The sequence below is a fragment of the Pygocentrus nattereri genome, chromosome 25 (genome assembly GCF_015220715.1).
Source record: "Pygocentrus nattereri isolate fPygNat1 chromosome 25, fPygNat1.pri, whole genome shotgun sequence".
Lineage (NCBI taxonomy): Eukaryota > Metazoa > Chordata > Actinopteri > Characiformes > Serrasalmidae > Pygocentrus > Pygocentrus nattereri.
The window spans coordinates 16,463,928-16,490,083 of NC_051235.1; the positions used below are offsets into that span (position 1 = coordinate 16,463,928).

At 39.0% G+C, this 26,156-nt stretch overlaps 1 protein-coding gene across 10 annotated transcripts in view; it reads left to right on the forward strand.

Annotated features, from left to right (window-relative positions):
• tjp1a (tight junction protein 1a) overlaps positions 1–26,156 on the forward strand; it is a 166,443-nt gene that overhangs the window by 130,291 nt on the left and 9,996 nt on the right. For 6 of the 10 annotated variants that reach the window (XM_037534268.1, XM_037534267.1, XM_037534270.1 and 3 more), the window contains 19 exons: positions 2,584–2,708; positions 2,806–2,908; positions 3,209–3,506; positions 5,166–5,269; positions 6,348–6,513; positions 7,446–7,581; positions 14,193–14,320; positions 14,829–14,934; positions 15,226–15,376; positions 16,608–16,716; positions 17,537–17,756; positions 19,014–19,198; positions 19,675–19,770; positions 20,063–20,089; positions 20,911–20,993; positions 21,854–22,064; positions 23,331–23,431; positions 23,555–23,893; positions 24,942–25,118. In XM_037534268.1, the coding sequence (XP_037390165.1) occupies positions 2,584–2,708; positions 2,806–2,908; positions 3,209–3,506; positions 5,166–5,269; positions 6,348–6,513; positions 7,446–7,581; positions 14,193–14,320; positions 14,829–14,934; positions 15,226–15,376; positions 16,608–16,716; positions 17,537–17,756; positions 19,014–19,198; positions 19,675–19,770; positions 20,063–20,089; positions 20,911–20,993; positions 21,854–22,064; positions 23,331–23,431; positions 23,555–23,893; positions 24,942–25,118 (2,865 nt within the window). The remainder of the gene's footprint in view (positions 1–2,583; positions 2,709–2,805; positions 2,909–3,208; positions 3,507–5,165; positions 5,270–6,347; positions 6,514–7,445; positions 7,582–14,192; positions 14,321–14,828; positions 14,935–15,225; positions 15,377–16,607; positions 16,717–17,536; positions 17,757–19,013; positions 19,199–19,674; positions 19,771–20,062; positions 20,090–20,910; positions 20,994–21,853; positions 22,065–23,330; positions 23,432–23,554; positions 23,894–24,941; positions 25,119–26,156) is intronic. The other 4 variants (XM_037534272.1, XM_037534269.1, XM_037534275.1 and 1 more) reach the window with 2 other exon arrangements.

Consider the following 26,156-nt stretch of genomic DNA (forward strand, 5'->3'; position numbering starts at 1 on the left):
TAAATTGCCAAAAAAAAAGAACATACCGCATATAATTTATTTTACCTAAAGAATGAATCTGAAATGCAACAAAAAAATTGGATAAAAAACATTTAATGTAATTGTCTTCGTGGCTGCATTAAACTGTCCTGGATCAAGTCTCTGTTATGTCGATCTTCTCAGAGCCAAGGCTCCACTTGTACCCCAGCGGCAAGATCTGTCAGCAGTGCGGGCGGGTGACTCCAGCATGCCAGAATTAAAATTGTTTTCAGATAATGAACAAATAAGCAAAGAGTGAAGTAAAGAAGAGATGCTAAAGCCTGGGGAAATGCACGGTAAAATCTGAATGACGTCACTTGGAAATTTGGAAAATGCTGTCCAAAGCTGCTGTGAACAGTCAGATCCCATCTGGTTCAAGCACTAATGCATTCCACCAGTCAAAAAAAGGGCTTTGTCGCTTATAAATTGTAGTATTTGTGATTTTTCTGGCTTATTTATTAGAGTTCAAAACCGATCTGATTAGCACATTAGAGCTCTGTGCGATGAGTGTCTTTTTTTAACAAATTTAATCTCAAAAAGTAAATCGCATCTTGTTCTCAGAATCAAAATCATATTGAGTTTGATTTGTTAGAGCGTGTATTGTTGCAGCCCTAATTTAGACATCTGTCAGCAGAATTGTATCATCAGCATTGTTGTGCATGATCCCTGGGAGATGTGTATGTAGGATAGAGGCACACAGTAGCACTGTGAATCGGTCATGCATGCACTCTCTCGCAGTCACCTCCATGCTCTTTCTCTGACCCTGTGCTTGTAATGGTGTTAGTCACAGAATTACTCAGCCTTGTCAGACTGCAACATTGTTAATCAGTGCCAGGAGCTCACTGTACTGTGTCCAAGCTGTGGTGAAGTGATCCTGACACAGGCTAAAAGGCTGAGGTAGTTCTGTAGTCAGAGTAGTAAATAGTAATTCTCTCAGGGAAGGACTTGCCCAGTAGAAAAATGATTCCTACCAGTATGTTATAATTATATGAAATAGGACATTAGGTGAGGCAAATTTCCTTAAGTCATATCCAAACAGCTGCATTAAAAGAAGTCTCAGTAAGTCTCAGGAAGTACAACCTTCTTGTCATTGGGATGTGCATCTGGATGTCCCAATGCATGATTAGTCATGCACTCTGGAAGACTGTGCCACTATAGGAAATGCATAAATTTGTATGTGTTCAAGTAGGGATGGGCCATATAACAATATTGTAAGGCTAATATGATTCATTACATTGTGCCTTTCTGAGCGTATTGTGTGTAACATCCATAATTGAGATGTAAACCTTGGCATATTCTTTTGACTGACAACCAACTGTTATGAGTGAGCGATTATTCGTTAACTGACAAACCTATAATCATGGACACGACCCATGAAAACATCAAATGCAGCACTACATTTTATAAAAGCAAGGCTTTAGGCAATATGGAATGAAAAAATGGATCTGGACGTAACAGAAAACTGTAACCTAATGTAGTCTTCCTACTTACATTTAACATTTAAAATTATTAGCCCACGTTATGCTAAGTGTCCTGGTTGGGGTAATGCTGTAAACTACGTTTAGGATGATTTAATCTCCTCTGTATCCCTTTATCAATGGCTTTACCCAGAGTTCTGCATCACTAAGTAGGACTTCCAAGTACTGCTCTTGTGCCCTCATACATACAATTCAAAATTGGTTCTAAAATTGAGAAACCCACTTATTCAAATATCAGTTGTTTATTGGAAATTAAACTTTTTAATTGAAAGCATTGGTCAAATAGGTATGTATTTGTTGGTTAATGGTTAATTGTTTAAGCGTAAGCATTCCTCCTCCATGCCGAAAAAACACTGCCTGCGTGTTTCATTATAAACAGCATGTAATTTGTCCAGTTTAATTGTATTTCGTGCAGCACAGTATAGTGATTAAAATTATTTTACTCATAGTTTTATATAGGGCTGAACATTTTGGGGAAAATCTCGGATCAGTGTTTTGTTTTTTTATTTATTTTTTTTTACCTGTATTGTAACTTAAAGTACATAAATTAAAATGCGATTATTATAAAATGAGATTAAATGAAAATACGATCCAGGCCTGTTTTTTGTCCAAGAAGATCAACATATGCACTTTTTTGGCTTTAGGCTTGTGAATATGTATTATGTGTATGCTCAAAACTAACACTTCAAATTACAATTCAAATGCAAGTGTTTTTAATAATGTATCACTTTGCAGATAAATGTTAAAAATGATTCTAATATGATAGTCTTGTGAAACTAGGGAAGTGATGAAATTATAAGTATGTCCAAAATGTTGAACAGAGTAGTGAAGTTATAAAAGTAATATTCAGTGCCTTATATTTTGAATGTGGTGATCGAATCCCCAGTCAGATAAATTGACAGCACTTTGTTTGGAAATAGATAATTACTGTGTCTTATTTGTCATTTAATAACTTTATTTCCAACGTCCTCAAAAATTTGAATAGAACTTTAAAATAACCTGTAAAATGATTTCATATGAATTTTTTATATAAGTGATTCCACATTTTTCCGTGGTAGTGTATTCATATTGTTGGTGGTCTGTGCAGGCACCAGGCTTTGGGTTTGGGATTGCAATCTCAGGAGGCCGAGATAACCCTCATTTCCAGAGTGGAGAGACGTCCATCGTCATCTCAGATGTTCTGAAAGGAGGACCAGCAGAGGGGCTTCTACAGTAAGTTATTCCACAGTCCCCTTACACTGACATGCAGAGTATTATTCTTTATTGCATTTTAATTTAATATGATTATTTGTAATATTCAACCCAACAGAGAGAATGACAGAGTGGTTATGGTTAATGCTGTCTCCATGGATAATGTGGAACATGCCTACGCTGTTCAGCAGCTGAGGAAGAGTGGCAAGAATGCCAAAATTGTAAGTTATTTAAAAAATAAATGAATACTGACATAGTGACTGTTGTGCAGTGTTTGCCTTGTGTAGAGCTTCAAAGGAATGCAGGGAGTGGGGAGTGTGGGAGCTGTCTATAGCAGAAGAGTGATTGTGATATAAATATCTGGAGGGCCATTTTAGGCCAGCAGTTTCGCTTGCAGTCACTGGTGGAAATCTTACAGCAATTCATAGAAACAGTTTTTATTAGTTATACTTATGTGTAATAGATGAATGACCGAATCAGTGTGATTTAAATAGTTATTTACTTAGTGATCTCTGTACCAGACAATTCGTCGGAAGCGAAAGGTTCAGATCCCAGTGGCCCGGCTGGGCGACAGAGAGACGATGTCAGAGCGTGAGGAGGACAGCGAGGATGATGATTATGAGGGCCCCGGGGCAGGAGCTGGGGGTGCCAGTGGGGGCACAAGCAGACGGAATGATCGAAGCGGCAGCGGGGGCCGGCGGGACCACAGCGCCTCAAGAGAAAGGAGCACTTCCCCACGGTCTGACAGACGCTCTGTTGCCTCAAACATCCCGCCACGGCCTGCCAAAGTCACACTTGTAAAGTCCCGTAAGAATGAAGGTGAGAAGGAGAAAGACTGTACAGGAGATAAACAACTTCACTGTAAGGGTTTGTAAGTTGTTAGTGGGATTACACATTTTTCCCCAAATATGGGGCTAATGTCTCAAACAAGCGCTTGCCTCAAACAAAGGCCAAAGGTTTTAAGCAGGCACTTTGCATGATGCTGATTGGTTGAGTGTCAGCTTCTGTTACCTCTTAGCTAAGAGTTGAATTTTGTGGATGTTTTGCTTTTTTCCCTTGTTCATTTAAAGAGTTTGACTAATAATGTTAATATGTCTTACAGTATATGAGAGCTAGAAGGGCATGAAAGCCAAGAGTTAGCATAGACCCTGTTTACATCTGGTTGTTTCATGTGACTAGTATCCTGATTGTAACCTGATAAAATTTTAGTTACATGCATTTACACTTGGTAGTCAAACACCTCTTCTGCTAGATTGAAGTCCAGCGGCTATGTGGCAGGTAATATACAAATCAGCTCATATAAAACATGTTCTGTTCAAAGAAAATCTAAATTTTCCAGAGCTCTGTTTATTTCCACCTGACAATTTGCCTTGAGGCTCTGCTGTTGTTGTCATGAACTGTGTGTTAAACCACAGTGTAGTGAGAGTGCTAAATGACGAGGTTAAGTGAAGATCTAACAAATTGTCGCTTTATGCAAGCTGACCAGCTTAAACAAAGGCCACCAAAATAGGTTACTTAGTTAAAGAGGTAGAAGACACTCAAATCAAGAGATGAGCTGGAGAGCAGCAATGCCTCTGTTAATGGCAGCTGTTCAGGGAGCAGTCTCGTTTTCATAAGCAGAGTAGGGGGAGGTGCTGTCATTGTATTAGAAGGAGTTTTAGGTTGTTAAATTATAACATCTGGCTGAAAAAAGCGTCTCAGACTTCCTGAAAATGTTTGAGCGTTCAGATTCAAATCTGTTTTAAACGTGCCTTGGGAGCATTTACAACTGCATTTTTATATAGACCACAGGTCAACAGGACCAATCACAAGGGGCCAATATGGTTGGAGGTTTTTATTCTAATCAAGCAGAAGTGCACCTCATTCCACTTGTTTAATCAATTGGTCTTGTACTTCAAAACACTTGAATAGATATATGAGGTGAGCTCCTGTTTGGTTAGCAAGAAATCCTGCAGCCACACCAGCTCTTTGTGGATCAGATTTGTGAAACCTGATGTAGACCATCTAATCTCTGTCCAGATGTACTACTAGTATTCATGGAGCATGAAACAACCAGGTCATAGGCATGATAGGCTGGCTTGCATGCCAAGCGAGTTTGTATTTGTTAGCCATATCAGCAGCCTATCTTTACGCTTGATTCCTTAGAAGGAGTCACTACAGGCCATGTCACGTGACACTGAAGAGTTACTGTACAAATATGGAGCAAACTAGACAATCTACTTTGAGTACTCATGTTGTCAGAAAGGTGTTTATGAAACCAGCTCAACAAGTGCAACACGTGCTAGAGCATAGTAAAGAGAATAGCTATGGGTGGAATGTTTTACTTTCTTTCTGCTAGCCTGTAGTAGAAGGCTGCATGCTCTCCCTAAGAACAAAACTCCTGTTAATAGTTTATTCACTGTGGCTTATGCTTAATTAAAAGGTCATACAGCGTAGATTGATGCACTTAGTTGGTTTTCCTGTGTTTCCTGTGTGCAGAATATGGTCTGCGCCTGGCCAGCCACATTTTTGTGAAGGACATTTCCCCTGAAAGCCTGGCAGCCCGTGATGGAAACATACAGGAGGGAGACGTAGTGCTGAAGGTATGATGAGAGAAAGAGAAGGAGGGTGAGAGAGAGATGGGAGGAGTGAAGGGGGTGAGAGACAGCACATGTAAATGGTTGAAAGTGGGAGACGTTATGCTTAAGGAATGAAGGGAGGATGAGGGAGAAAATCTAAACTGTACAGACTATCTCTCTCTCTCTCTCTCTATCTCTCTCTATCTATATATATATATATATATATATATATTTTTTTTTTTTTTTTCCCCAGACTTTGCTGGATTGCCTAAGGTATAGAGAGGGAGATAACAGCAGACAATTGGCCCTAAAATGATTTCAAAGCACTATATCAGCTTGGAGTCATACAGCAAGAATCTGATATGATAATGAAGGGGGGTGGTAATAACCAAGAGAAAATTTCTTAGCCCCTTATTTCTTTTTGCTTGTTAGTAATTTGTCTTGGATCAATGGAGAAATACCTCCTTTCCTTCTCTTTTTCAGTGTAGAAGTGACTCCTTGCATGCCTTGCCCCTTACAGGGAGTTTTCCCTCCAGGCTCTCTCTTTACAATAAGTAGCTTAATGGGAAAAATTATATCACTTTGTCAGTGCAATTCTTTGGCCCTGCTCAGCTAATGTGGCTTAATGCTGCTCCAGAGAAGAAGCAGGCTTCTTTTTGAATGCAGCACCAGAGCAAAGCCTTATGGTAATCAACATAGCAGAAGTGCTGTCTTGGGGTTTCAGACTGCTGGTGTACACTTCTTCAAAAGGAAATGCAGATTTATATATATATACACTCACTATGTAAAGTGACCTTGGGATTGTGAAAGGCCTATATAAATGTAACATGTTTTAATATAAAGTTGCTTTTTACATCTGATGAGGTTAAAAGTGCAGTAGAGTATGCACTAAGGATAGCATTCATTTTTACATTCATTATGCTGCTTGTATATAGCAGCCTCTTCAAACATGGCATCAGTAGCTCTTTGATGTGCAGCTCTGATACTCAAGCTTCACACAAGTCTGAAGCGATGCCATAAAATGGTGGCTCATGGCAGGGATTGATTTAAAAGTGCTGTGATATATGCCATCTCTCTTCTCTCACCCCCTCCATCCACCTAGATCAATGGCACAGTGACAGAGAACCTGTCTCTGACAGATGCTAAGAAACTGATTGAGCGCTCGAAAGGCAAGCTGAAAATGGTGGTACAGCGAGACGAGAGAGCGACGCTCCTTAACATTCCTGATGTAGATGACAGCATTCCCTCCGGCAACTCTGATAGAGATGGTAAGGCTTCTTGGATTTCTTTTGAAGAACCTATCTAAAGGCTTGAGGTTCTTGAGCCATTAAGCAAAACACCAAGTGGACATTTTTGTTTCTACAATGCACAAATCCAGAAGAAACACAAGTAAAGCACAAGCCATACAGAGACCATCTCAGTTCATTTGTGAGTCTGTTTTATTTGATCTGTTCACATATGTACTAAAAACTGTGGTTCAGCAAACTGAGACTCCTTGAAACACTGAAATGGTCCAAATGTGAAAATGCCTTTAGAGTCGCTATATAATTGGTGTAAATACTGTAGATATAGATAGATGTTCTTATAAGGGTTATATTCTTAGACCACTTCAGTTTGCTGAGCAGTCATCACTTTTACAAACTCACTGGTCTAAATTTCTAGTCTTGAGAGCTTACAGTAGCAGTGCTGCTTGATAAGTGGTGTATTAGAACAACACTGTTACTATGCTATACTGACTTTTTGTAATTTAAAGAGTCCATATCTTAGGAAAACTGCACTTTCTTCACTTGTTTGAAATAAGAGTTGAGTATGTTTTGACAACTTAAGTGTTTTCTACTATACGCACCCCAGTTCATACAGTCTATATATGAGAAGTAAGCTGCAAAACCAGCCTCTTTTAAATTTGCAATTTAGGAGCGTTACATGTGCAAACTAATGTCGCTTATAGGTCACATTTAAAAGATACTGTGAACAACCTAAAATAAATTCAGATTTGGTGAGATAATCAGCCACTTTTACTTGATATATACAGCTAAAGATACAGTAAAAATAGCCTGTTTAATTCAAAAGAGTAAAGAGGCACTGGAAAATAATCATGTAACAACGAATTACCACTGAATTTGGTACAGAAAACTTTAAGAAAATTAAGGATATGGGGCTTTATATGATATGGTTTAAAAATGATTGTCTTTTTTAACAGACATTTCAGAGATTCACTCATTGACCTCAGACCATTCTCTTGACCGAACACGTGGCAGTCGCTCTCGCTCCCCAGACAAGCGCTCCGAGCCATCAGACATCTCTGGCCAGTCGCCCCAACAGATCAGCAATGGAAGGTAAGAATCGTAAAAAAAATGCAAATAAATCCACCAAAACCACTGCTCTGAATACTTGGAGAAAAACACCATGTCATATATGCTATTGAAATTAAATATTCATACTAACTCATCCATTTAAAATATAAAAGAAACTGGCCAATAATAGTACCTACAAATGTTTCATTATTACCTTCATTCTTCACTTCTCATTAGCCTTGTGGATATTCATTTAACAGTTTTTTGTGCCCTTAAATCAGCACCCTGGTTCTATTTATATATCTCCAGTTGTCTGTTTCCAATTTAATTCACTTGCATCGCACTTCATCCCTGTTCTAGTATATTCAGTGAAGCTGTGTGTCAGATGTTTCAGCACAGATGAGATCTTGCCTGTGGGTGGATCTGTCACTGAGAGAGTTGTGATTTGTAGCTGTTGCTACTGCATTGCTAACACCATTTCTTACACTAGTAGAGTGAAAGCTCAAACATCAGTCAGTTTGGCATTGATCTCATGGGCAGATTAACTTTCTAATTGGGTTCCAGCCCTGAGCATTGTCACTATTCTAACACCTTGCCTTTCTGTGCATCTCAATGTGGGGTCATTAGTTATAAGACACACATGCACATGCACTGCTTTTTAAGTGTTGCTTAATGTTGCAATGATTACTGATTATTTTTCCTATAATTAATAGTAACAGCCCTACATCATACTTGAGAATGTTTCAAGGGAAGTAACTTAATGGAATCTGTACAGTTTTAGGAGAGTTAAAATGATAAAATTTGACTTCTACTGATCATGATTGTTATGCTGGGTGGAGACAGTATGATGTGTGTGTTGGTGCTAGTGAAAAAGCAGTAGTGAGCTGGTTTCTGATCGCATGGGCAAATCAGCACAGTTACCTCAGATACGGAGTGATAGAAAAGATGGAGATGTGTTTTTGAGGAAAGATGAAGCCCTGAAGTCAGATAGGAAAGATAAGCTGTGTTTGTGTATGTGTGAGTAAGTGAGAGACAGTTACAGAGTGGTAGAGAGACAGATTAGCAGCGCTCTGGTACTCTATCTCTCTAGATAATAGATACCAGATGCCAGCACTGTCACTGAAGTGATATCATCCCTTCATTAACCTGTCACCCTGTCCTAATAAAGCTGCAGCTACAGGGTGTGTTTTAATGAGATTCGACACTCCACGTGTCTTTACACTTAGAGATGGGTAGCAGACACTGCTGACCTTATCAGGCTGGTGCCATTATCACCAGAACCAACCACACCCAATTAACCGGAAACCTTTGGTGATGGAGAAATCAAATTTAAAATTAAGCACAATTAGAATGCAGTTGTTGTGTTTATATCATACAGACAATAAACTAGAGATGGATCAATACCACTTTTACATTTTCTGAAATAGATACTGAAATTTTCTATATCAGCCAATACACATCCTCTGCCATTTTTAATTTAAGTACTTAATTTAAGATGAGCTGGCATGCTAAAGCTACTCAAATAATTTGTTCTAAGTATATGACATTTAAAGCCAGTTTTAAAACCTCTGGTACACTGCAAAACATGTCAATTTAATACAACATATGACCATCTGATGGTTTAAATAAAGATACCTGGTGTTGGTGCCGTCTCTCTAGACACCTGAATATAATATACAAGAATTCCAAATACTAAATGTACTTCCAATGGGGCCATTTTTATTCTATTTTGATTAGTTCTTATTGGTTGTGAGTCTGTTAAACACATTCAAACATCATCAGTAAAACTAGATATATAAAAAAACAAGATATGTTTGACACAAGAAATAATTACAGTTGAACCTTCTTACCCTTTGTAACAGTTGCATCACAGCAATATTTTAACAAATATAGCTAAATTAGATTGCCAGCTATGCCCAAGGTTTGTGGTTGACTTAGGGATACAAATTTTGGCTAATTATTTTTTACCAATAACCAACAATCATTAGTCGACAATTGTTTACTTGCAAGCCTAAAATCAACCCATCACCACTAGTAGCCTGTTAATGAAGCAATGTTTTTTTTTTTGTTTTTTTTTTTTTTGAGGGTCGTCCCATTTCGTAGGGCAACATATCAACCACTACCCCTTGTAACTCAGTTAGGGTGACACTCGAAAACAAGGGGTAGGGGTAAAAAAAAGAAAAAAAAGAATTGGGATTGGCCATAAATACCATGATCTAGGCTAGCTTTGCCTCTGTATAGCTAAGTAGCTCTTAGAATGAACATTAACATTTCTAGTGTGACCACATTCATAGAAGAGCATGTTGTGTCTGCAGACCATATTGTAATTCCTTTCTGTGATATCCCTGGGATCTCTGGAGATTAGATCACATGGAACTTCTGTATTTTGAGTATTGCAAATAGCACCAGGTATCTAAAATTTGCATTGATCTAAATGCTGTTTTTTTTTTTTTTTGCTTGGATGTTTATCAGTGGTTCTGTAACATTTATTATATAGGATTCTTTTTGTTAGTTGTGTTTAAAGGAATTGTTTACTTAAAAATGCTACTTTTGCCAACAATCACTGAAAGTGAATTGTGACTTGTTCGCATTATGGAGAAGGATTCAAGCTAACTGATTGGTATTGGCGTCCATTTGTTGCTAAAAAGTTTTTTTTTTTTTTTTTGAAAATGAACCATTCCTTTATTAAATACTGAATCCCCTCTCACATTACTTATTCTTCATGCAAACTGGTTTACCAGATTGTTTTGGGGAGGTTGTATTAGCTTTGGTGGTCAAGGACTGGTGGCACTACTAAAGGCGTAGGAATTGACAGTATTGGAAATAAGAAGAAGGAAGTAGTACTTCAGTGTTAGCTCACTAAACTCAGACCAACAATAGTTGTCTGCCCTTTGGGGCACTATTCAAATTTACCCGTCGCCGCCTTCATTAGAAAGCTTTGCTGTAGCAGTTCTGCTTACATAAAAGTTGGAATGATTTGCATGTGAACCGGTTGGTCATGTGCTGAATTGAATTGATGTGGCTCAGTGTACCTGAGGTTTTAAAGCTGGCTTTAGATGTCATATACTTGGAGCAAATGAACAAATGATTTTTTTATCAATAACAGTCTTACATATCCTAATTGATAGGCTATATTTATACTGGCACTGAAAGCTAATTGTAGATCAGCCCTGTGGCACTGCTTTCAGAGAGCATGACCTATGATGGTGAGGTAAACCTTCAGTTATGGAGTTCATTCCGTCTGAAGGCTTTTTAAGAGCCATTCCTGAAATAGCATATTTTCTGTCTGAACGGACTAGCATAGCTGCAGTGACTTGAGCCTGTCTGACATGAAAGCACTGATGTCAATCATACAGACTTGTTGTAAAGCCATCGTTTGTAGGGAAAAATAAAAATGATTTACACAAATAAAATTTGCAGAAGTGTCAGTTAAAGTGCTTGCAGTGTATATATAGGTACAATAACCGTTAGAAGCGTCATGTTTTTTTTTTTCTTTGTTGTGATTAATACATTGTAGCAGGGCTGCCCACTCCTGGTCCTGTAGATCATCTACCATCTGGGAGAGTTCTTATCCAGCATACTTGGCTCTAGTATTCAGATGTTCCTGAAGGCCTTCTTTACCTGGATCAGATGTGTTAGATTAGTGTTGGAGCAAAACTCTGCAGGGTGGTAGATCTTGAAGGCCAGGATTGGGCACCACACATTACAGGCTCCATCAAATGTAATTTATATTATGGCATTATGGTCTTCTATCTGAATATATTACTAAAGGAAAGTAATAGCTATGTGTTTTTTTTTTAGATGCTTGTCCTTGAAATAGAGGTAGACAGTGTGACAATATTTTATTGTTGTCATGATAAATATTGCTGTTGTGATAAACAGTAACTTTTTTATTACATACACAGCAGAATTAATCCTCTTTAATTAATGCTGTCTGAAAAATATTGACTTTAAAATTATTGTACCAATATTTTTTAGATGGCAGTTTTAGATATGGTGCTTCTACTGCATTATGTCTTAATTTGATACATATTATGTGTCATAAATTCTTCAATTGTGATTTTTGCTGTATAATATGATATTTGCGTGTGTAAAGAAACAGAACGTTATGTCCAGCATAGCTGTCATAGCCAAATAGGTCCAAGTGTATGTGTGGACAAAATCTAGAGATGTGCCTTCTGACAGATTTTGATATTTGATACCTTTAAGGATATTTGTTTAACTGCATAGACTTTAAAGAAAAAAATGGCTGGGAGTGCTGAGAAGACATTTGGAACTTTAACTACTATTTTAAAAACAAAAACTCAAACTCCCTCTGCATCAGTGCTTGTATGCATTTATTCTAAAGTTTTATGTTGTTTTTACTTTAAGAAATGGGCCTATTGTCCAGGTAAATGGGTTAAAACAGTTTGCTTAGGTGTCCGACTTTTGAACAGTACTGTGTGTATGAGGAAAAGAAATGAAGATCAAAGTTATTTATAGAGGAACTGACACTTTCACTTGATTCAGGATGTTTTTTTCTCGCAGTACCACGTGTGAGTATGAATTTGTAGGAGTGAAATTGAGTTGGCACATGTGTTTAAAGGTGTGATATCTAAAAGCACTTGTCTTGCTTATTTATTGGGATTTTATTGGTTAACATTAGCTGTGTTGACAGCTTTTTCCATTGTCAATTAAACTTCAACAGTGAATCAACATCAGTTGAACCCACAATGGGATATGTGGACAAATAACATTGATTTAATACAGACCTAATCTAAGTTGCCCAGAGGGGCTATTTCTGCAGCAGCTATTTTGGAGATTACTAGAGTTCATTAACACCGCAGTCGTTGTGTGTGTGTTCTCTGTCCTGCCTCTTGCACACTGGAAGAGAGGTTTTCGTTCACGCATTTGTGTGAATGTGCGCTGAGTGTGTATACTGTGGGTGTAAGATGGTGGCATTGTGAAACTGGAGACAGAAGTTTGCCAGCTCGAGTACTGTGCCTGCCAGAGAGTCATATGACCCTGATGGAATTCTTTTATTGTTCTAGAGAGCAGTGCTGAAGTGTATGAGTGGTGTGTATATACACACACACACACACACACACACACACACACACACACAGCTGCACCAGCACTAGAATTCAGCCTTAATTTTCTCTGTTCACTCTTGATTGGCCCATTAAAAAAATAACTAAATAAATAAACAAAAATTATATATTTATATATATATATATATATATATATATATATATATATACATTCATATATTTACCATTTGAAGTATTTGGATATGCTGATATATTTTTCAAAATATGTACATGTGCATGTGAAGGTGAATAAAATAGTTGTGATTGTGTTTACACTCCATTATATTCAAGCCTATCATTGAACAGGTTTGGATAGTTAACAGAGAGTCAACTCCTTGTGTTCTTATATTTATTTTGAAGAACTGCCTTTCTTATAAATAGTTATTATTAGAGCTACATTCCACGGTCCATACAAGGATTACTTTTTAGGATCAGTGCATTTATACAGACCTCGCTTGATATGTGCACTATCAAGTGTGTGTGTATATGAAGTATTTTACAATAGCTTCGAATGTAGCTCATCAGATAAACCTTTAGATCTAGACATTTCTGTATTATATCATATAACAGTTATAATTTTATTTGCCATAATCCTTGTGCATCTGTCGCACGCAACTCTGTTGAGGAGCAGACCTGCAGTGAAAGTTGATTGTGTGTATAGTTTAATGGATTTTTTTCTTTTACTATTTATTTCTTTAATTCTTGCTTTACTTTAGTGGTACTTCTACCTGCTGCACTGTCTCTACATGATGAAAAGGTAGAAAACTTACTGGCCTTGTTGGAACCACTTCTGTCAGCACTGTCTTGGTTATACAATATCTAGAAACTTTCTGTCTTGTGCTTAGTGCAGCCTGTCTGTGTTGAAACAACCTCAGACAGTAGATCGCAAGTGTTTTCATATGCGGACAGTACTGTAGCACAGATGTTATCCCTGACCAACTGGAGGAAAGTGTGCGTACTATATGAAAAACTTTCGTTATGGCTTGAGTTGACTATACCTTAACTGGTAGCGCTAATGTTGATAGTACTAATGCACTATTGCACTGCTCCATTTTGTCCTTTGGTATACAGTCCTGCCTCTGTACTACTGCTCAGGCTTAGCAGTGCTGTTTGTTGAGGTGCTGTTATTGTTTTATTGTAGACTGTATTCATATCTTGACCTTGGCACACATTTGTGGTTTATTGCAGAATTATACATTGTAAATAAATTTACATATTATTGTGCTAGCAATTTATTCTGGGAGTTTGCAGACCTAATTTCATTCCACTTGGATGAGGAGAACAAAGCTATTCTATATCTGTTCTATTCCATCCCATTGTATTCTTGACCAGTCTCAGTCAGGAGATTTATTTTGTACTGTATTTTTTTCTTGGTTGTCAGGTAAGATATTCATGGTAGACCACTGCAAACATTCAAAATGCAATGTTGGATAAAACAGAATATAGACAGTATCAGCTAATTATTTAAAAAAAGCCCTTTTGTCTGTCGACTAGCTTAGAGGTTGTGTCTGTAAAATAAGGACCCTTGAAGTCTCTCTAATGCAGGCTGTGTAGGTATAAGTGGCATGTGTGTGTGTGTCTCAGCCACAGAAGTCGTGATGAGGAGCGCATCTCGAAGCCAGCTGCCGTGTCCACTCCTGTTAAGATGGTGGAAGATGCACTGCTAGTGCCAGCCAGCGAACAGGGAGACAAACAGATACCCCCACTGCCAGGTCAGAACCCTTCACTATCACGCTGTTCTGTTTTCCATTTCTCTCTCTTTGTTCTTTCTCGCTATCTCACATTCTCCGTTGTCTCTTCCATCCACTGTCAGGTCAGAGTACAGACTGTGTCTGATCATGTCCAGACATCTGCTCTCCACTCCCTTTTGTATTTTTTCCCTTTTTTATTGTCTTTAATCTTAACCCAAAGACTACATAGAACTAATGACAGGGCAAAATGGCAGAGTTTACAGGATTTCTGAGTAATTTGTGAAATCAGTTAAGAGTCCTCAGTATTTGAGTCCTGCTTTTTTCCAACTCCAGAGGTGAAGAAGCAGAGAAAACATCCAGGAGTAACTTTAGCTTTTGCACAGTTGTAATAGAAGAGGAAAATCAACATCCCTTGGTACCTGAAACAGCACACTCTAGCTGTACAGCTTCTGTCCTACTGCCAGCTTTACTGTATGTGTATTTTAAGAGTCGTCTGTCATGTTTCATGGCAGTATATGTGTGTTCACAGAGCCAAAGCCAGTGTATGCCCAGCCTGGCCAGCCAGATGTAGATCTGCCGGTCAGTCCATCTGATGCCCCTGTGCCCAGTCCTGCCCATGACGACAGCATTCTGCGGTAAATCAAGCTTCCTATAGTTCACTCACAGCTATAGTTCACTCACAACATACTTCCATACCAACATCTCTTATATAACAATTATATTCCATTCCAGTACATTGCCATCATACGTCTAGGCTTAACATGCTATACAATACAGTACTAAATATTTATACTATATTTTTAGTAGAGGTAAACATCTGATGTCACTTCTATTGGATAACAATTCAGTCAGCACTTTTAGGTCAATGTATCTATGCAGCATTGCATTTTTACATGTCTAATATATGTGTGTCTGTGTCCCCATAGGCCGAGCATGAAGCTAGTGAAGTTTCGGAAGGGAGAAAGTGTGGGATTAAGGCTGGCTGGAGGGAACGATGTGGGCATCTTTGTGGCTGGAGTTCTGGAAGACAGTCCTGCTGCTAAAGAGGGTTTGGAGGAGGGGGATCAGATACTCAGGGTGAGCACAGTGAAGATGACATCCTTCTGTGCTTTTTTTTTTTTTTTTTTTTACTTACACACTCATGTAGTCCATTACAATCAACAAACAACAAAAAAGCTTCTCCACTTGATTGAATCCATAAATTAAACAAAGTAGCCAGATTTTAATCCGATAATTTGGGTGGACCCTAAACAACCTGTAGATTTATTACAGGCAATAATATGTTGAGTGATTTTTCTTCTAGTCTTTTATAAATGATCACAGTGACATGCTGAGCTTTTACAATGCAGTTTTAGACAATAACCCCTTAACCAAAAAGAGAGTTGCCAACTAGGGGACAAAAATATAGGGGCCCGACTAGGGGGCAAAAATATAACAGCTTCAGTACTTCAAGACGTTTTCACAATACACAAATATGTAATATGCATCATGATCTCTTTGTAATGAAACATGTATGCGGTCAGTCTTTTTAATAATATGACATGTTCAGAAAAAGCACATGCATAAATTAAATTGACTTCAAAATCAGGCATTTGATTTTAAGAAGTTACCCCCTAGCATGAGCTCTTGACATTAGCAGGCTTTATGTCATTCCTATTTTTGTGTTTAATACATTGCAAGTGCTCTCGTCTAATGGAGAACATCTGTTGTTGACTACTCTTGGTCCTGCAAGGGTGTGTGTGTGAGTGTAAAGCCTCCCACACTTTCTTGGAAAAATATTGAGAAACTATGTGACCCTTTGAATGTGGTCAGAAGTGACCATTACATACTGCTGCCGTGACTCCATGCCTGTCTCCTCCCAGCCTCGGCACCTCCTTTGTTTTAATGCGTCAACACACACAATAGCATTTACTGTTAGACCCGAGACACCCGGTGATGACTCACTGCTGTCAATAGTTGGATTCTACACACAGAATATGAGTCAGATTCATTTAGACCTTGTTTATGTCCGAAACCATTTTAATAAAACATGTTTGGAGTGGTTCTTACACTAGCCAAAAAAAAAACACACCATGCTTTGTGTAAATGTATTAGAGTAGTTCCTCAAAGCTTTTCTCCCTGCTGAAAAAGCACACACTCCTCAGATTCCAGACTGCTCCCTGTGGTGAGCTTCCAGCATAGTTTTCTCTCCACACGTTTCTCTCCCTGAGCAGCATTCAAGTACATCAAACTCAATGAAAATGTTCTTTCTTGCCTCCACATTCATCTTCTTCTCTCTCTGTCTCTCTCTTTCTCTCTCCTTGTGCAGGTAAACAATGTCGACTTTGCAAACATCATCCGAGAGGAAGCCGTGCTGTTTCTGCTGGACCTGCCCAGAGGTGAAGAGGTCACCATCCTGGCTCAGAAGAAGAAGGATGGTGAGTTTATCTGCCAGTTGACTGGGGAGGCCTCAAACAACCCTCACTCATTTACTGGCCTTTTGTTTATAGACTTAAATGTGCATGCGTGGGTGTGTGTTGGTGATGCAGCTGGATTCAAGGGTTAGTTTGGCTAAAAATACCAGGAGTGTACTGACTGAATTTTTAGCTAATGCCTTTTTAATAGCAAAATCTTATTTATTTATGTATTTTTTTATTTTATTTTTGCCTTAGACAAAGAAGATACAGAAAACCCTACTAGTTCTTAAAGTCTATAAGAACATCTCTGACTGGGCTTAGTGTTTTTTTTATTAGGTAAAAAACAATGAGCAGCAAAGAAAGTCGTAATTGCTCTTAAACATTGCTGACTGATATTTTTTAATTGCTAAAAAATCAAATAAATAAATTGCTGTATCAAAAAGGCCAGAGGCAGCTGGGTATTTTTAGTAAACTTTAGCGACAGTTTAGTTTAAGTCAAACAATTACAACACAGATCAGTCAAAATAAAAATAAATTGACTGCTTACATGTCCCAGTCTGATCCTGATTCTGATTGTGTAACCCAAACAAATACTAATGACACTAACGAATAGAAAGCAGTAGTGCATGAAGCCCAGCAATTACTGCATGAAGTTTGTACTTTTAATGAATTACAGTCTTCTGCAGTCAATATAAAAAGACATGATTCATTATGAACCCCAAATCACATAATCTGTGTGTGGGTGTGTGTAAGTGTGTGTGTATATATATACATATATATATATATATATATATATATATATATATATAAGTTAATAAATATATGCCGATTTTTCTGCTAGTGTATCGACGAATCGTGGAGTCAGACGTGGGTGACTCATTCTATATCCGGACCCATTTTGAATATGAGAAGGAATCTCCATACGGCCTGAGTTTTAACAAAGGCGAGGTGTTCAGAGTGGTGGACACACTGTATAATGGCAAGCTTGGCTCCTGGCTGGCCATACGCATCGGAAAAAAACACCAGGAGGTAGAGAGGGGCATTATCCCCAATAAGAACAGGTACAGCAACCAAGTTTGTTTTCTCAAACTGTTTTTTATGGTTATGAGCGTACTTTAGGTGTGAATTGCAACAAAAACCAGCATTAAATATTTATTTTCTGCTGAACTCTAGCACTATTGTGTTACATGAAAACTTTGGTATGTTTTCATTTATGGGAAATTAACACATTTCCTGAAGCCTTTTAGGTTATGATTCTTCTTAGTTAATTGAGCTGCTCTGAAGAGTTCCTATATGATGTAATATTATTGTATGTATTCTGTGATTCATTTTTCCTAGCAAAGAAAGTAAGAGACTGCAGCTACAGTTCAGTTGTCCCAGATGTCAGTTCTCTTGAATGGGGCTTTTTTTTTAAATGTGGTCACTGGTACAACTCAAGAGTCTGTATGAGGCATATTGTTTAGGGTGGCCAATAAGGGATTTCAACTTTTGTTTAATATTCATGTATATAGACCCCAGTCTGTGTTATTGTCATTATGAATATATATATTATATATAATATATATGTAAAAGATATCCAAAAAAAACTTTTTCAGAATCATCTCAGTGGCTGTTTCTGAGAGAGATGCATTGTGTCACTGCACTCTCAGAAATAAAGGTATGAAACTGTCACTGGGGCAGTACCCCTCTTGTCACTGGGGTGGTCCCCTCAAAGGAACATAACTGTACCCTAATACACTGAAAATAAATGTTCTAAATTGTATTGACTTCACACACCACGTCTCGTCTCCAGGCCTTTTTTTCATTGTTCTGTTTTAAAACATTAGGTTATGAAAAGGTACAAATATGGCCTTTTCACCTGGAAAAACATATTAAAGGTTTACAATTGGACATTAAAACTACTGTTGTACATTTGAGAGTATATTTACATTGTTTGTACCTTAATGAATGAAAAATGTACCTGCACAGAACCTTTATTTCTAAGAGTGTGGTAATTATTGTACACAGTAAATCTAAACAGACAAAGAATGTCCCTCACCAACATATTTGACTTGTGGTTGAAGGCTAGTGTTTACAGGGAACTCACAACAATGACATCTTCCCTCACAGTCTGTGCTGTTGACATCACATACTGAGATTCTGTCTCCCAGTGGGGGCATGTCTTTACTGTGTGATGCTGGCACACTGCTGACTGTTTTCAAAGTGAAACTGACTGCAAGCTTACTTCTTGCCATAAACAGTTGCTGTCATGTCCCAAGACTGCAGTGCTGAATTTTTTATTTATTCAACTTTTTAAAGTAGTTTCATCTTGTCTCCAGGGCAGAGCAGTTGTCCAGCGTCCAGTACACACTACCCAAAACCCCTGGTGGGGACAGGGCCGACTTCTGGAGGTTCCGAGGTCTTCGCAGCTCCAAGAGGAATCTGAGGAAGAGCCGAGAAGACCTCTCCGCTCAACCTGTGCAGACTAAATTCCCTGCTTATGAAAGGGTCGTGCTCAGGGAGGGTGTGTAGGACAGCTTCATTTCAAATGTTCAAAACATACCATTCACAACTCAGTCCGTATGGTCTGTAAATGGAAACCTTGGTTCAAAAATGGAACTCATTTACATATGTCTACCTATTAGGTCTATAGCAGTTTAGCTCCGCCCAGGGTAAAAATAAATAACGAAACGTAGGATATGTGCCCTTTAATGTACCTTAGTATAATACAGTTTTAGTTCTGTTTCTTCACCATGAAAAAGCATTGTTTGTGTGTTTTTTAACAATGTGTCATAGTAGTGCCACACAGTGGCAGGAGTTATTATAGTAGCTAGTCCCAACACAAGCATTTGTTTGTTGCCTTGATATTATTTTCTGTACTAAACGTCCCGTTTGATAAATAACCAGATAGTTCTGGATAGTTATTTTGTTGAACTGCTGATCAATAAATGAGCTGTAAGTGGTGCTAATTGGGAAATGATTCCTCTCTCTTCCCTCCAGCCGGATTCTTGAGACCTGTAGTGATCTTTGGGCCCATTGCTGACGTCGCCCGAGAGAAACTTGCCAGAGAGGTGCCTGATTTGTTTGAGCTAGCAAGTGAGTGTCAATTCACCACACTCACACAATCATGTACACACCTTTTTTGATAAGACACACTGTCCTTGCCATGCCTGTTTAGTGTACTAATCCATCTAGCCACTGTACACATTCTCCAGGGAATATCCATAGCTCTTGACACTTTCACCGCAAATTGTAAAAAGTACCAAGCACCTCTGGTGTCCACTTTCAATTAATCTGAGTGCACTTAGCATCCAGCTTGTAAACTGAAAAGCGTGGCTTTTGGATTTTGCATAACGTTGTTGCTTTATGATTGTATTTTGCCTTGCAGAGACACAGCACCCTGGAGAAGGGGAAAGTATGTCGCTCACTGCATCAGCTTGCTTGACTTATAGTGCTATATAACCACAGGCTTTGCTTATACCATTGGGAACTTTATCTTTAGTTGCCCAGATTGATCTCTGCTTGGAATGATTCTCCCTGACCTCCCCCCGAAACGTGTTCATGCGGTCAACAGCACCAAACACTATAGCTGCCAGTCATGCCAAAGTGTGAATGAGGCCACATTACTCATCGACTCCCACTGGTAGCACTTTTATTCTGTGGACTATATTTTCAATTGGATCCATAATATTCATGATGTTCATTTGCTGCTGTTGCTGTCTGGATGAATGCAATACTGAGCAGCTGGTTGAGCCTTGCCTTGCTGCTCTCTAAATGCTAGAGCCCATGTGAGCTGAGGTCTTTGAGGCCATTAGTGGCTTTAAATCCTGTCTATTTGAATATGTAGTGAAAGTGTATCACCACTCACTCGCTGATAAATATATACAAAACTTCAGATTGACAATTTACACCCATGTGAAACTCCTTAGTGCAATTATCCACATGCACACACACACTTACAAACGTGATGTTACACTTGCAGAACATGTGAAACATGGTGTAGACATTATGTATGCTGCCGCATGCGCACATCCATATGGAGTTTTGACCTCACTGTATGCTAGAAGCTAGAAGCTGCCCTCATGCTGCTGGTTCTAGACCAGTTCTGTCAGACCAGTAGGTCTAGACCAGTATAAGGGGGCAGCTTCTATCTGAGGATGCTAAACTGACGCATGAATGCAAGTGCTGGACTTGCAGTGCAATTGAGTAACAGTGCGTGTTCTGTCCACCATGCAGAGAGCGAGCCCAGAGATGCAGGAACGGACCAGCGAAGCTCCGGAATCATTCGCCTTCACACCATCAAGCAGATCATCGATAAGGTGAGGAGAACACAAGCATAAAATAACATATCTCCAAAATGTTAACTTTACAGGAGAAGGGAAAAAAACATACTTTACTTTTAATGTAAGTCAATGGAACCACACTTTTTTCCCCCTAAGTCATTTTGGGCCATTTCTTTTGGTCCATTCTACAAGGTTTTCTTCCAAAAATAGTGATACACATGTATGAAGCAGTTACAGCACAACACACTACTGCTCCTCACTGGCTGAGCCCAGAATGCACTTAACTCTAGTACCTGACCAATACTGGTCAAAAGTTGGGTATTACTTGTTATAGGTATTTTTTATTTTTATAGGTATTTTTTATTGTTATAGGTATTTTTATAGATATTTTTATTTTAGTTTTATATATTATCATTTATGCATGCTGGGCACCAAATTTTTTATGTTAAAAGTGTTAATATTCAAAATTAAAAGTATTTTGGGAGCAAGAAGAAGTTATTAAACTATAGTACAGACAAAAAACAGCTTCATGATTTTATTACAATGTTTAAAATATGAGGCATTCTGGATATTCATTTTTTCCACTCTTTCACTCCATTTTACTAACTTCCTTATTGATGCTGGACTGTCTGCAACATTTTTTGATATTATTGAAAGTTTAAAACAGTAATTTCAAACTTGTGAATGGTTATGCAGTTTTATATATTAATTATTTTAGTGCACCTTATACATAGAAGACGTAGCTGAAGAGAGAACATTGTTTTAGTGCAGGGAAAAGTTCCATGACAGTAATTAAATGCAGTGCTACAGTTAGTGTAGTATGTAACAGATAACTAAGCGATGGATAAGCGAGGAAGATAATAATGATTAATGAAATGTATTATCATTTTTTACAGGATAAACATGCAGTGCTGGACATCACACCCAACGCAGTGGACCGATTGAACTATGCACAGTGGTACCCCATCGTTGTGTTCCTGAACCCAGACAGCAAGCAGGGTGTGAAAAACATGAGGACCAGACTGTGCCCTGAGTCCAGGAAGAGTGCAAGGAAACTGTACGAGCGAGCACTCAAACTGAGGAAAAACAATCACCACCTCTTTACTGGTGAGAACAGAATAAATGTGTGCGAAAGACAAGCGACAGTGTGATGAGTGAATGTAGGACTGTATGTGTGGGTGTAATAGTGTATATATGACAGATAGAGGAGCTCCTGAGAGAGCAGACACATCTCCTTATGGTTATTTTCAGCACTCATATTCCACAAATGCACATACAAGGTTGCGGCACACACACACACACACACATAATGGCATAAACAACTTTTACAAGTTTCATGTGATGCCTGTGAGTCCTTGGGGAATGAAATTGACCTGCTGGACAGTTGGGTCAAGCGTGCCAAGCAACACATGTGGCAATATGTGGCTAATGGTTCAAAAAGATTCAACTCAAGGTCTCTCTGTGCGCTAGAGGAAGTGTAAATGATGTTCATCCCTCTGGAGAGGTGGGGCTGTCATGGACTACAGGAAGAGATTTATATATTAGGAATTGGATTTTCAATAAACGTCACATGCTTAAAAGTAACTAATGCAGTTGTTGAGAAAATGTTCACTTTCAATTTGTTCTCAGTAGTATATTATTTATATTTTTATCTTATTTATGCATATATCTCATAGCTGTCAGAACAAAATCTTGTTTCTCCATTCTTGTTGTGACATTATTTGAAAATACCAGCTGCCCTTTACATTGTGTGAAAAAATTAAAGATCACTGGACCAGTAGAGGTGCTCTGAAATGACTTGGAATAAAACATCTTTAAATTAACATACACTGAAAGTCTTTTTAAAACAGACATATTGTTTAGTCAGATATATTTGGGAACAGATTGTTTAAGTGCATTAATGTGAGTAGTCTAGCACCCTTCTACCTGATAATTGGTCCATAGTTTTGTGCTAAATGGAGTAGAACAACTTGAAGTCAGTCAACGTGTTGAATAAAGAGAAGAAACACTTCAGAACAGTCATAGTCATTTTAAATACGTGCTGTTCTGGACACTGATTAAACCATCTTAGGCTTGTGAACTAAGAACAGCTGCTTTCTTCAGTTGATGGGATGTGTGATCTTTAAACAAGACTTAAACAAAAGCTATCTGATTTATTAGTGGGAAAACAGTTGTCTCAGTTTAGGGTGGCAAGTCATTTATTGGTGTGTTCACTTTTGAAATGCTGGTCCTTAGCAAATGAATGGTTGTTATTGCCAGTCTCTAAAAATGTTCCACTAAAGCTCTTGCAAATGAACATTTCAGTATTGGAGATTCATTGCAACAGTTGATTGTTGTTGGCTGACGTCTCTCTCTTCCTATCCCCTGATACAGCCACCATAAACATGAATAACATGAATGAGGGCTGGTACGGAGCGCTGAAGGATACCATCCAGCAGCAGCAGAACCAGCTGGTCTGGGTTTCAGAGGGCAAGGTGAGGCTTCTGTCACAGTTTTTTGTGTCTTTCTCTGTAATTTGTCTTCATAATTGTATCTCACTGTTTTGCCTTTTATTTTCATCCTATCCTGCTCTCTTTTTTCTTCTCTCTATCTTCCAGGCGGACGGTACTCCTGAGGATGATCTGGATCTTCATGATGATCGTCTATCCTACTTGTCTGCTCCAGGCAGTGAGTACAGCATGTACAGCACAGACAGCCGCCACACGTCTGACTATGAGGACACGGACACAGAGGGCGGTGCCTACACCGACCAGGAGCTGGACGAAACATTGAATGATGATGCAGGACCACCGTGCGAGCCAGCCATCACCCGCTCGTCCGAGCCCGTCCGCGAGGAGCCACCCGTCATCCAGCAACCACCCGGCTACCCCGTCTACCGGTCAGATGCACTGAGCCGAATCGAGCCGGCTGGCTTCAAGGCCCCCGCGCCGCAGCAGGTAGCGTTTCTTAGAGCCGCGCACCTCCCCTGCTGCCTGGAGGCTATGATGTGCTTCAGGAAAGGGTTATGGAGGCGCTTCTGAATCTAAAAAAGGGGGTCTTTTCAAACAATATCACTGCAATACCCTACATTATGGCGACCAAGTACAAATTGTTGCCACATATTCATTGTGTATGTGTGCACGTGTGCGTGTGTGTGTGTGTTTGCGTGTTGTTTTTTGTCATTTTTGGAAACGAAAAAGATACGGCTCAGCTGTTTAAGCCCCACCCAAAGTAACTGTGAACTCTCGTCCTGGTGTGACTCTCTTAGTTTTTCTCATCAACGTTCTCACCTATGGTGAAGTGAAGCGCCGTTGTGTTTAGCTGTTAGCTATGTCCCTCACCCCTGTCAATCAAACTGATGATGTCATTACTGGAAAGCTTAATATGCATGACTGAATTATCAGTGTTAAACATATACCATGTATGTATTTATCTATCTGGGTCTAATAGTGATATCCAAAGTGTCTTCTCTGATGTGCTACCGAAGGAGGGTAAAGGCCAAAATGTTGTACCATATCCTAGAATTAAATACAAAACAGTATATATTACCATCAGAAGCTTGTCCAGTTGTAGATTCTTGCATGATATTGGTTCCGAATCCCTTTGGTAAGCAGTAACACAACACCTTCCATTTTGATAAAGATTCATGTACACTTGCTTGTTAGTGAGGCTTAGAGAAGGGCAGAAGAGCATGAGGATTAGATTAGGGCTGTACCATTTAGTTAACCGACGATGTTGATTTTGGATAAACATTGTGTCGATGTGGTGTTTACGTAAAAAAGAAGTTCCGTTCGTTATGAAAGAAGAAATTATTCATACACAGTCAGAACCATGGTGACACTATGACAGGTGCATAAGGCATAATGGGTAATAAATAAACTTATAATAATTGTTAGTCGCAGCCCTAATGATGATGGTGATGATGATGATGTTGAAGGTGCAGTTCAGGTGCAGTGGCGAGGTTTGTGAGCACGTTGTATTAAACATTTCTGACCACCTTCACAGAAAGCAGAGGCTGCTCTTCCTGAGCCGCTGACTGAGACAGCGCCCCCTGGTGCCCACCTTAATGTAGCACTTCTGAGTGGTGCCACGGAGGGCCCAGCCGCCCCCCCACAGGGCAACCTAGCTCAGCCCCCAGCTCCTGAGCCCCTCCAAACCGGACAGCCCGGGTCAGAGCCCAAGGTACCGCACTATCTGCCCGGCGACGGATTTGGGCCGACCTGGTTACGGCCCAAGCTTGGTGCCCTTTTTCTCTTTCTGACTTCTGCCCTGCCTGTGTGCTGCCTCTTCCTTCTGCATGTACGCTGTCAGCATTGTGCCTCCCTGCAAGTGTGTGTGTAGGGCTGGGCGATATAGCTAAAAATCTTACCACATTTTTTTTTTTGCATCTCATTTCATAGCAGTATAATTATTCGGAGCTCATTATGTTTCATTTAATATATTAATACGATTTTAACCCTTACAAACTGAATTGAATTACTGACTACTCTCATTTGGTTGCTGGTTGAAGCTGGTTGGTACTATTGTGAGTGAATGACTAGACATCTCTCCATCTGAGTGAGTAAAAGGCATACATCGCCACCTAGTGTACCTTAGAAGCAATTGTTTAAGCTTTCTCTGCTAATAGTAGACCAAGGAATGTAACAGATAGTTTAGGAAGAAAAATGTAGAGTATGTCATCAGTTTTGGAAAAAAAAAAGTTTGATAATTATCGTTAGCGTTTTTATCGCCCAGGCCTGTGTGTGTGTGTGTGTGTGTTTGGGTCTGTTTCTGTATGTTGGATTATATGTATTGTCAGTTTGTAACCAGCAGTGGATGAGGCAGGGCCCTCTGCTTATTGAAAGCAAAGGGAGGGAACTATGATCTTCCTGCTGCTGCTTGCACTCTTGCATGGCTCTAAATCGCCTGGGTTTGTTTCTACTTTAATCTGTGTTGTTGTTGAAGTAGAAATATTAGCAGTATTTATAAATGGGTTTATTTAATACTTCATCTGATTATGTTATTTAGGTTCATATTTTTCCCCCTCTGTTATTGACTTTGAAAGGTAGCCTTGTTGATTTCCCATGTGTTAGCACTGTAAACTGGCTGACAGGATCGATATCCGTACTGAAAGGCTACTTCTCAAAATGTTTTATATCTAGCCTGAAGTGAAACCTTGCCTCAGTATCAGCTGAGTAGTTTTTGTTGCAGTGAATTTTTTTATTATTTATGGCTATTTTT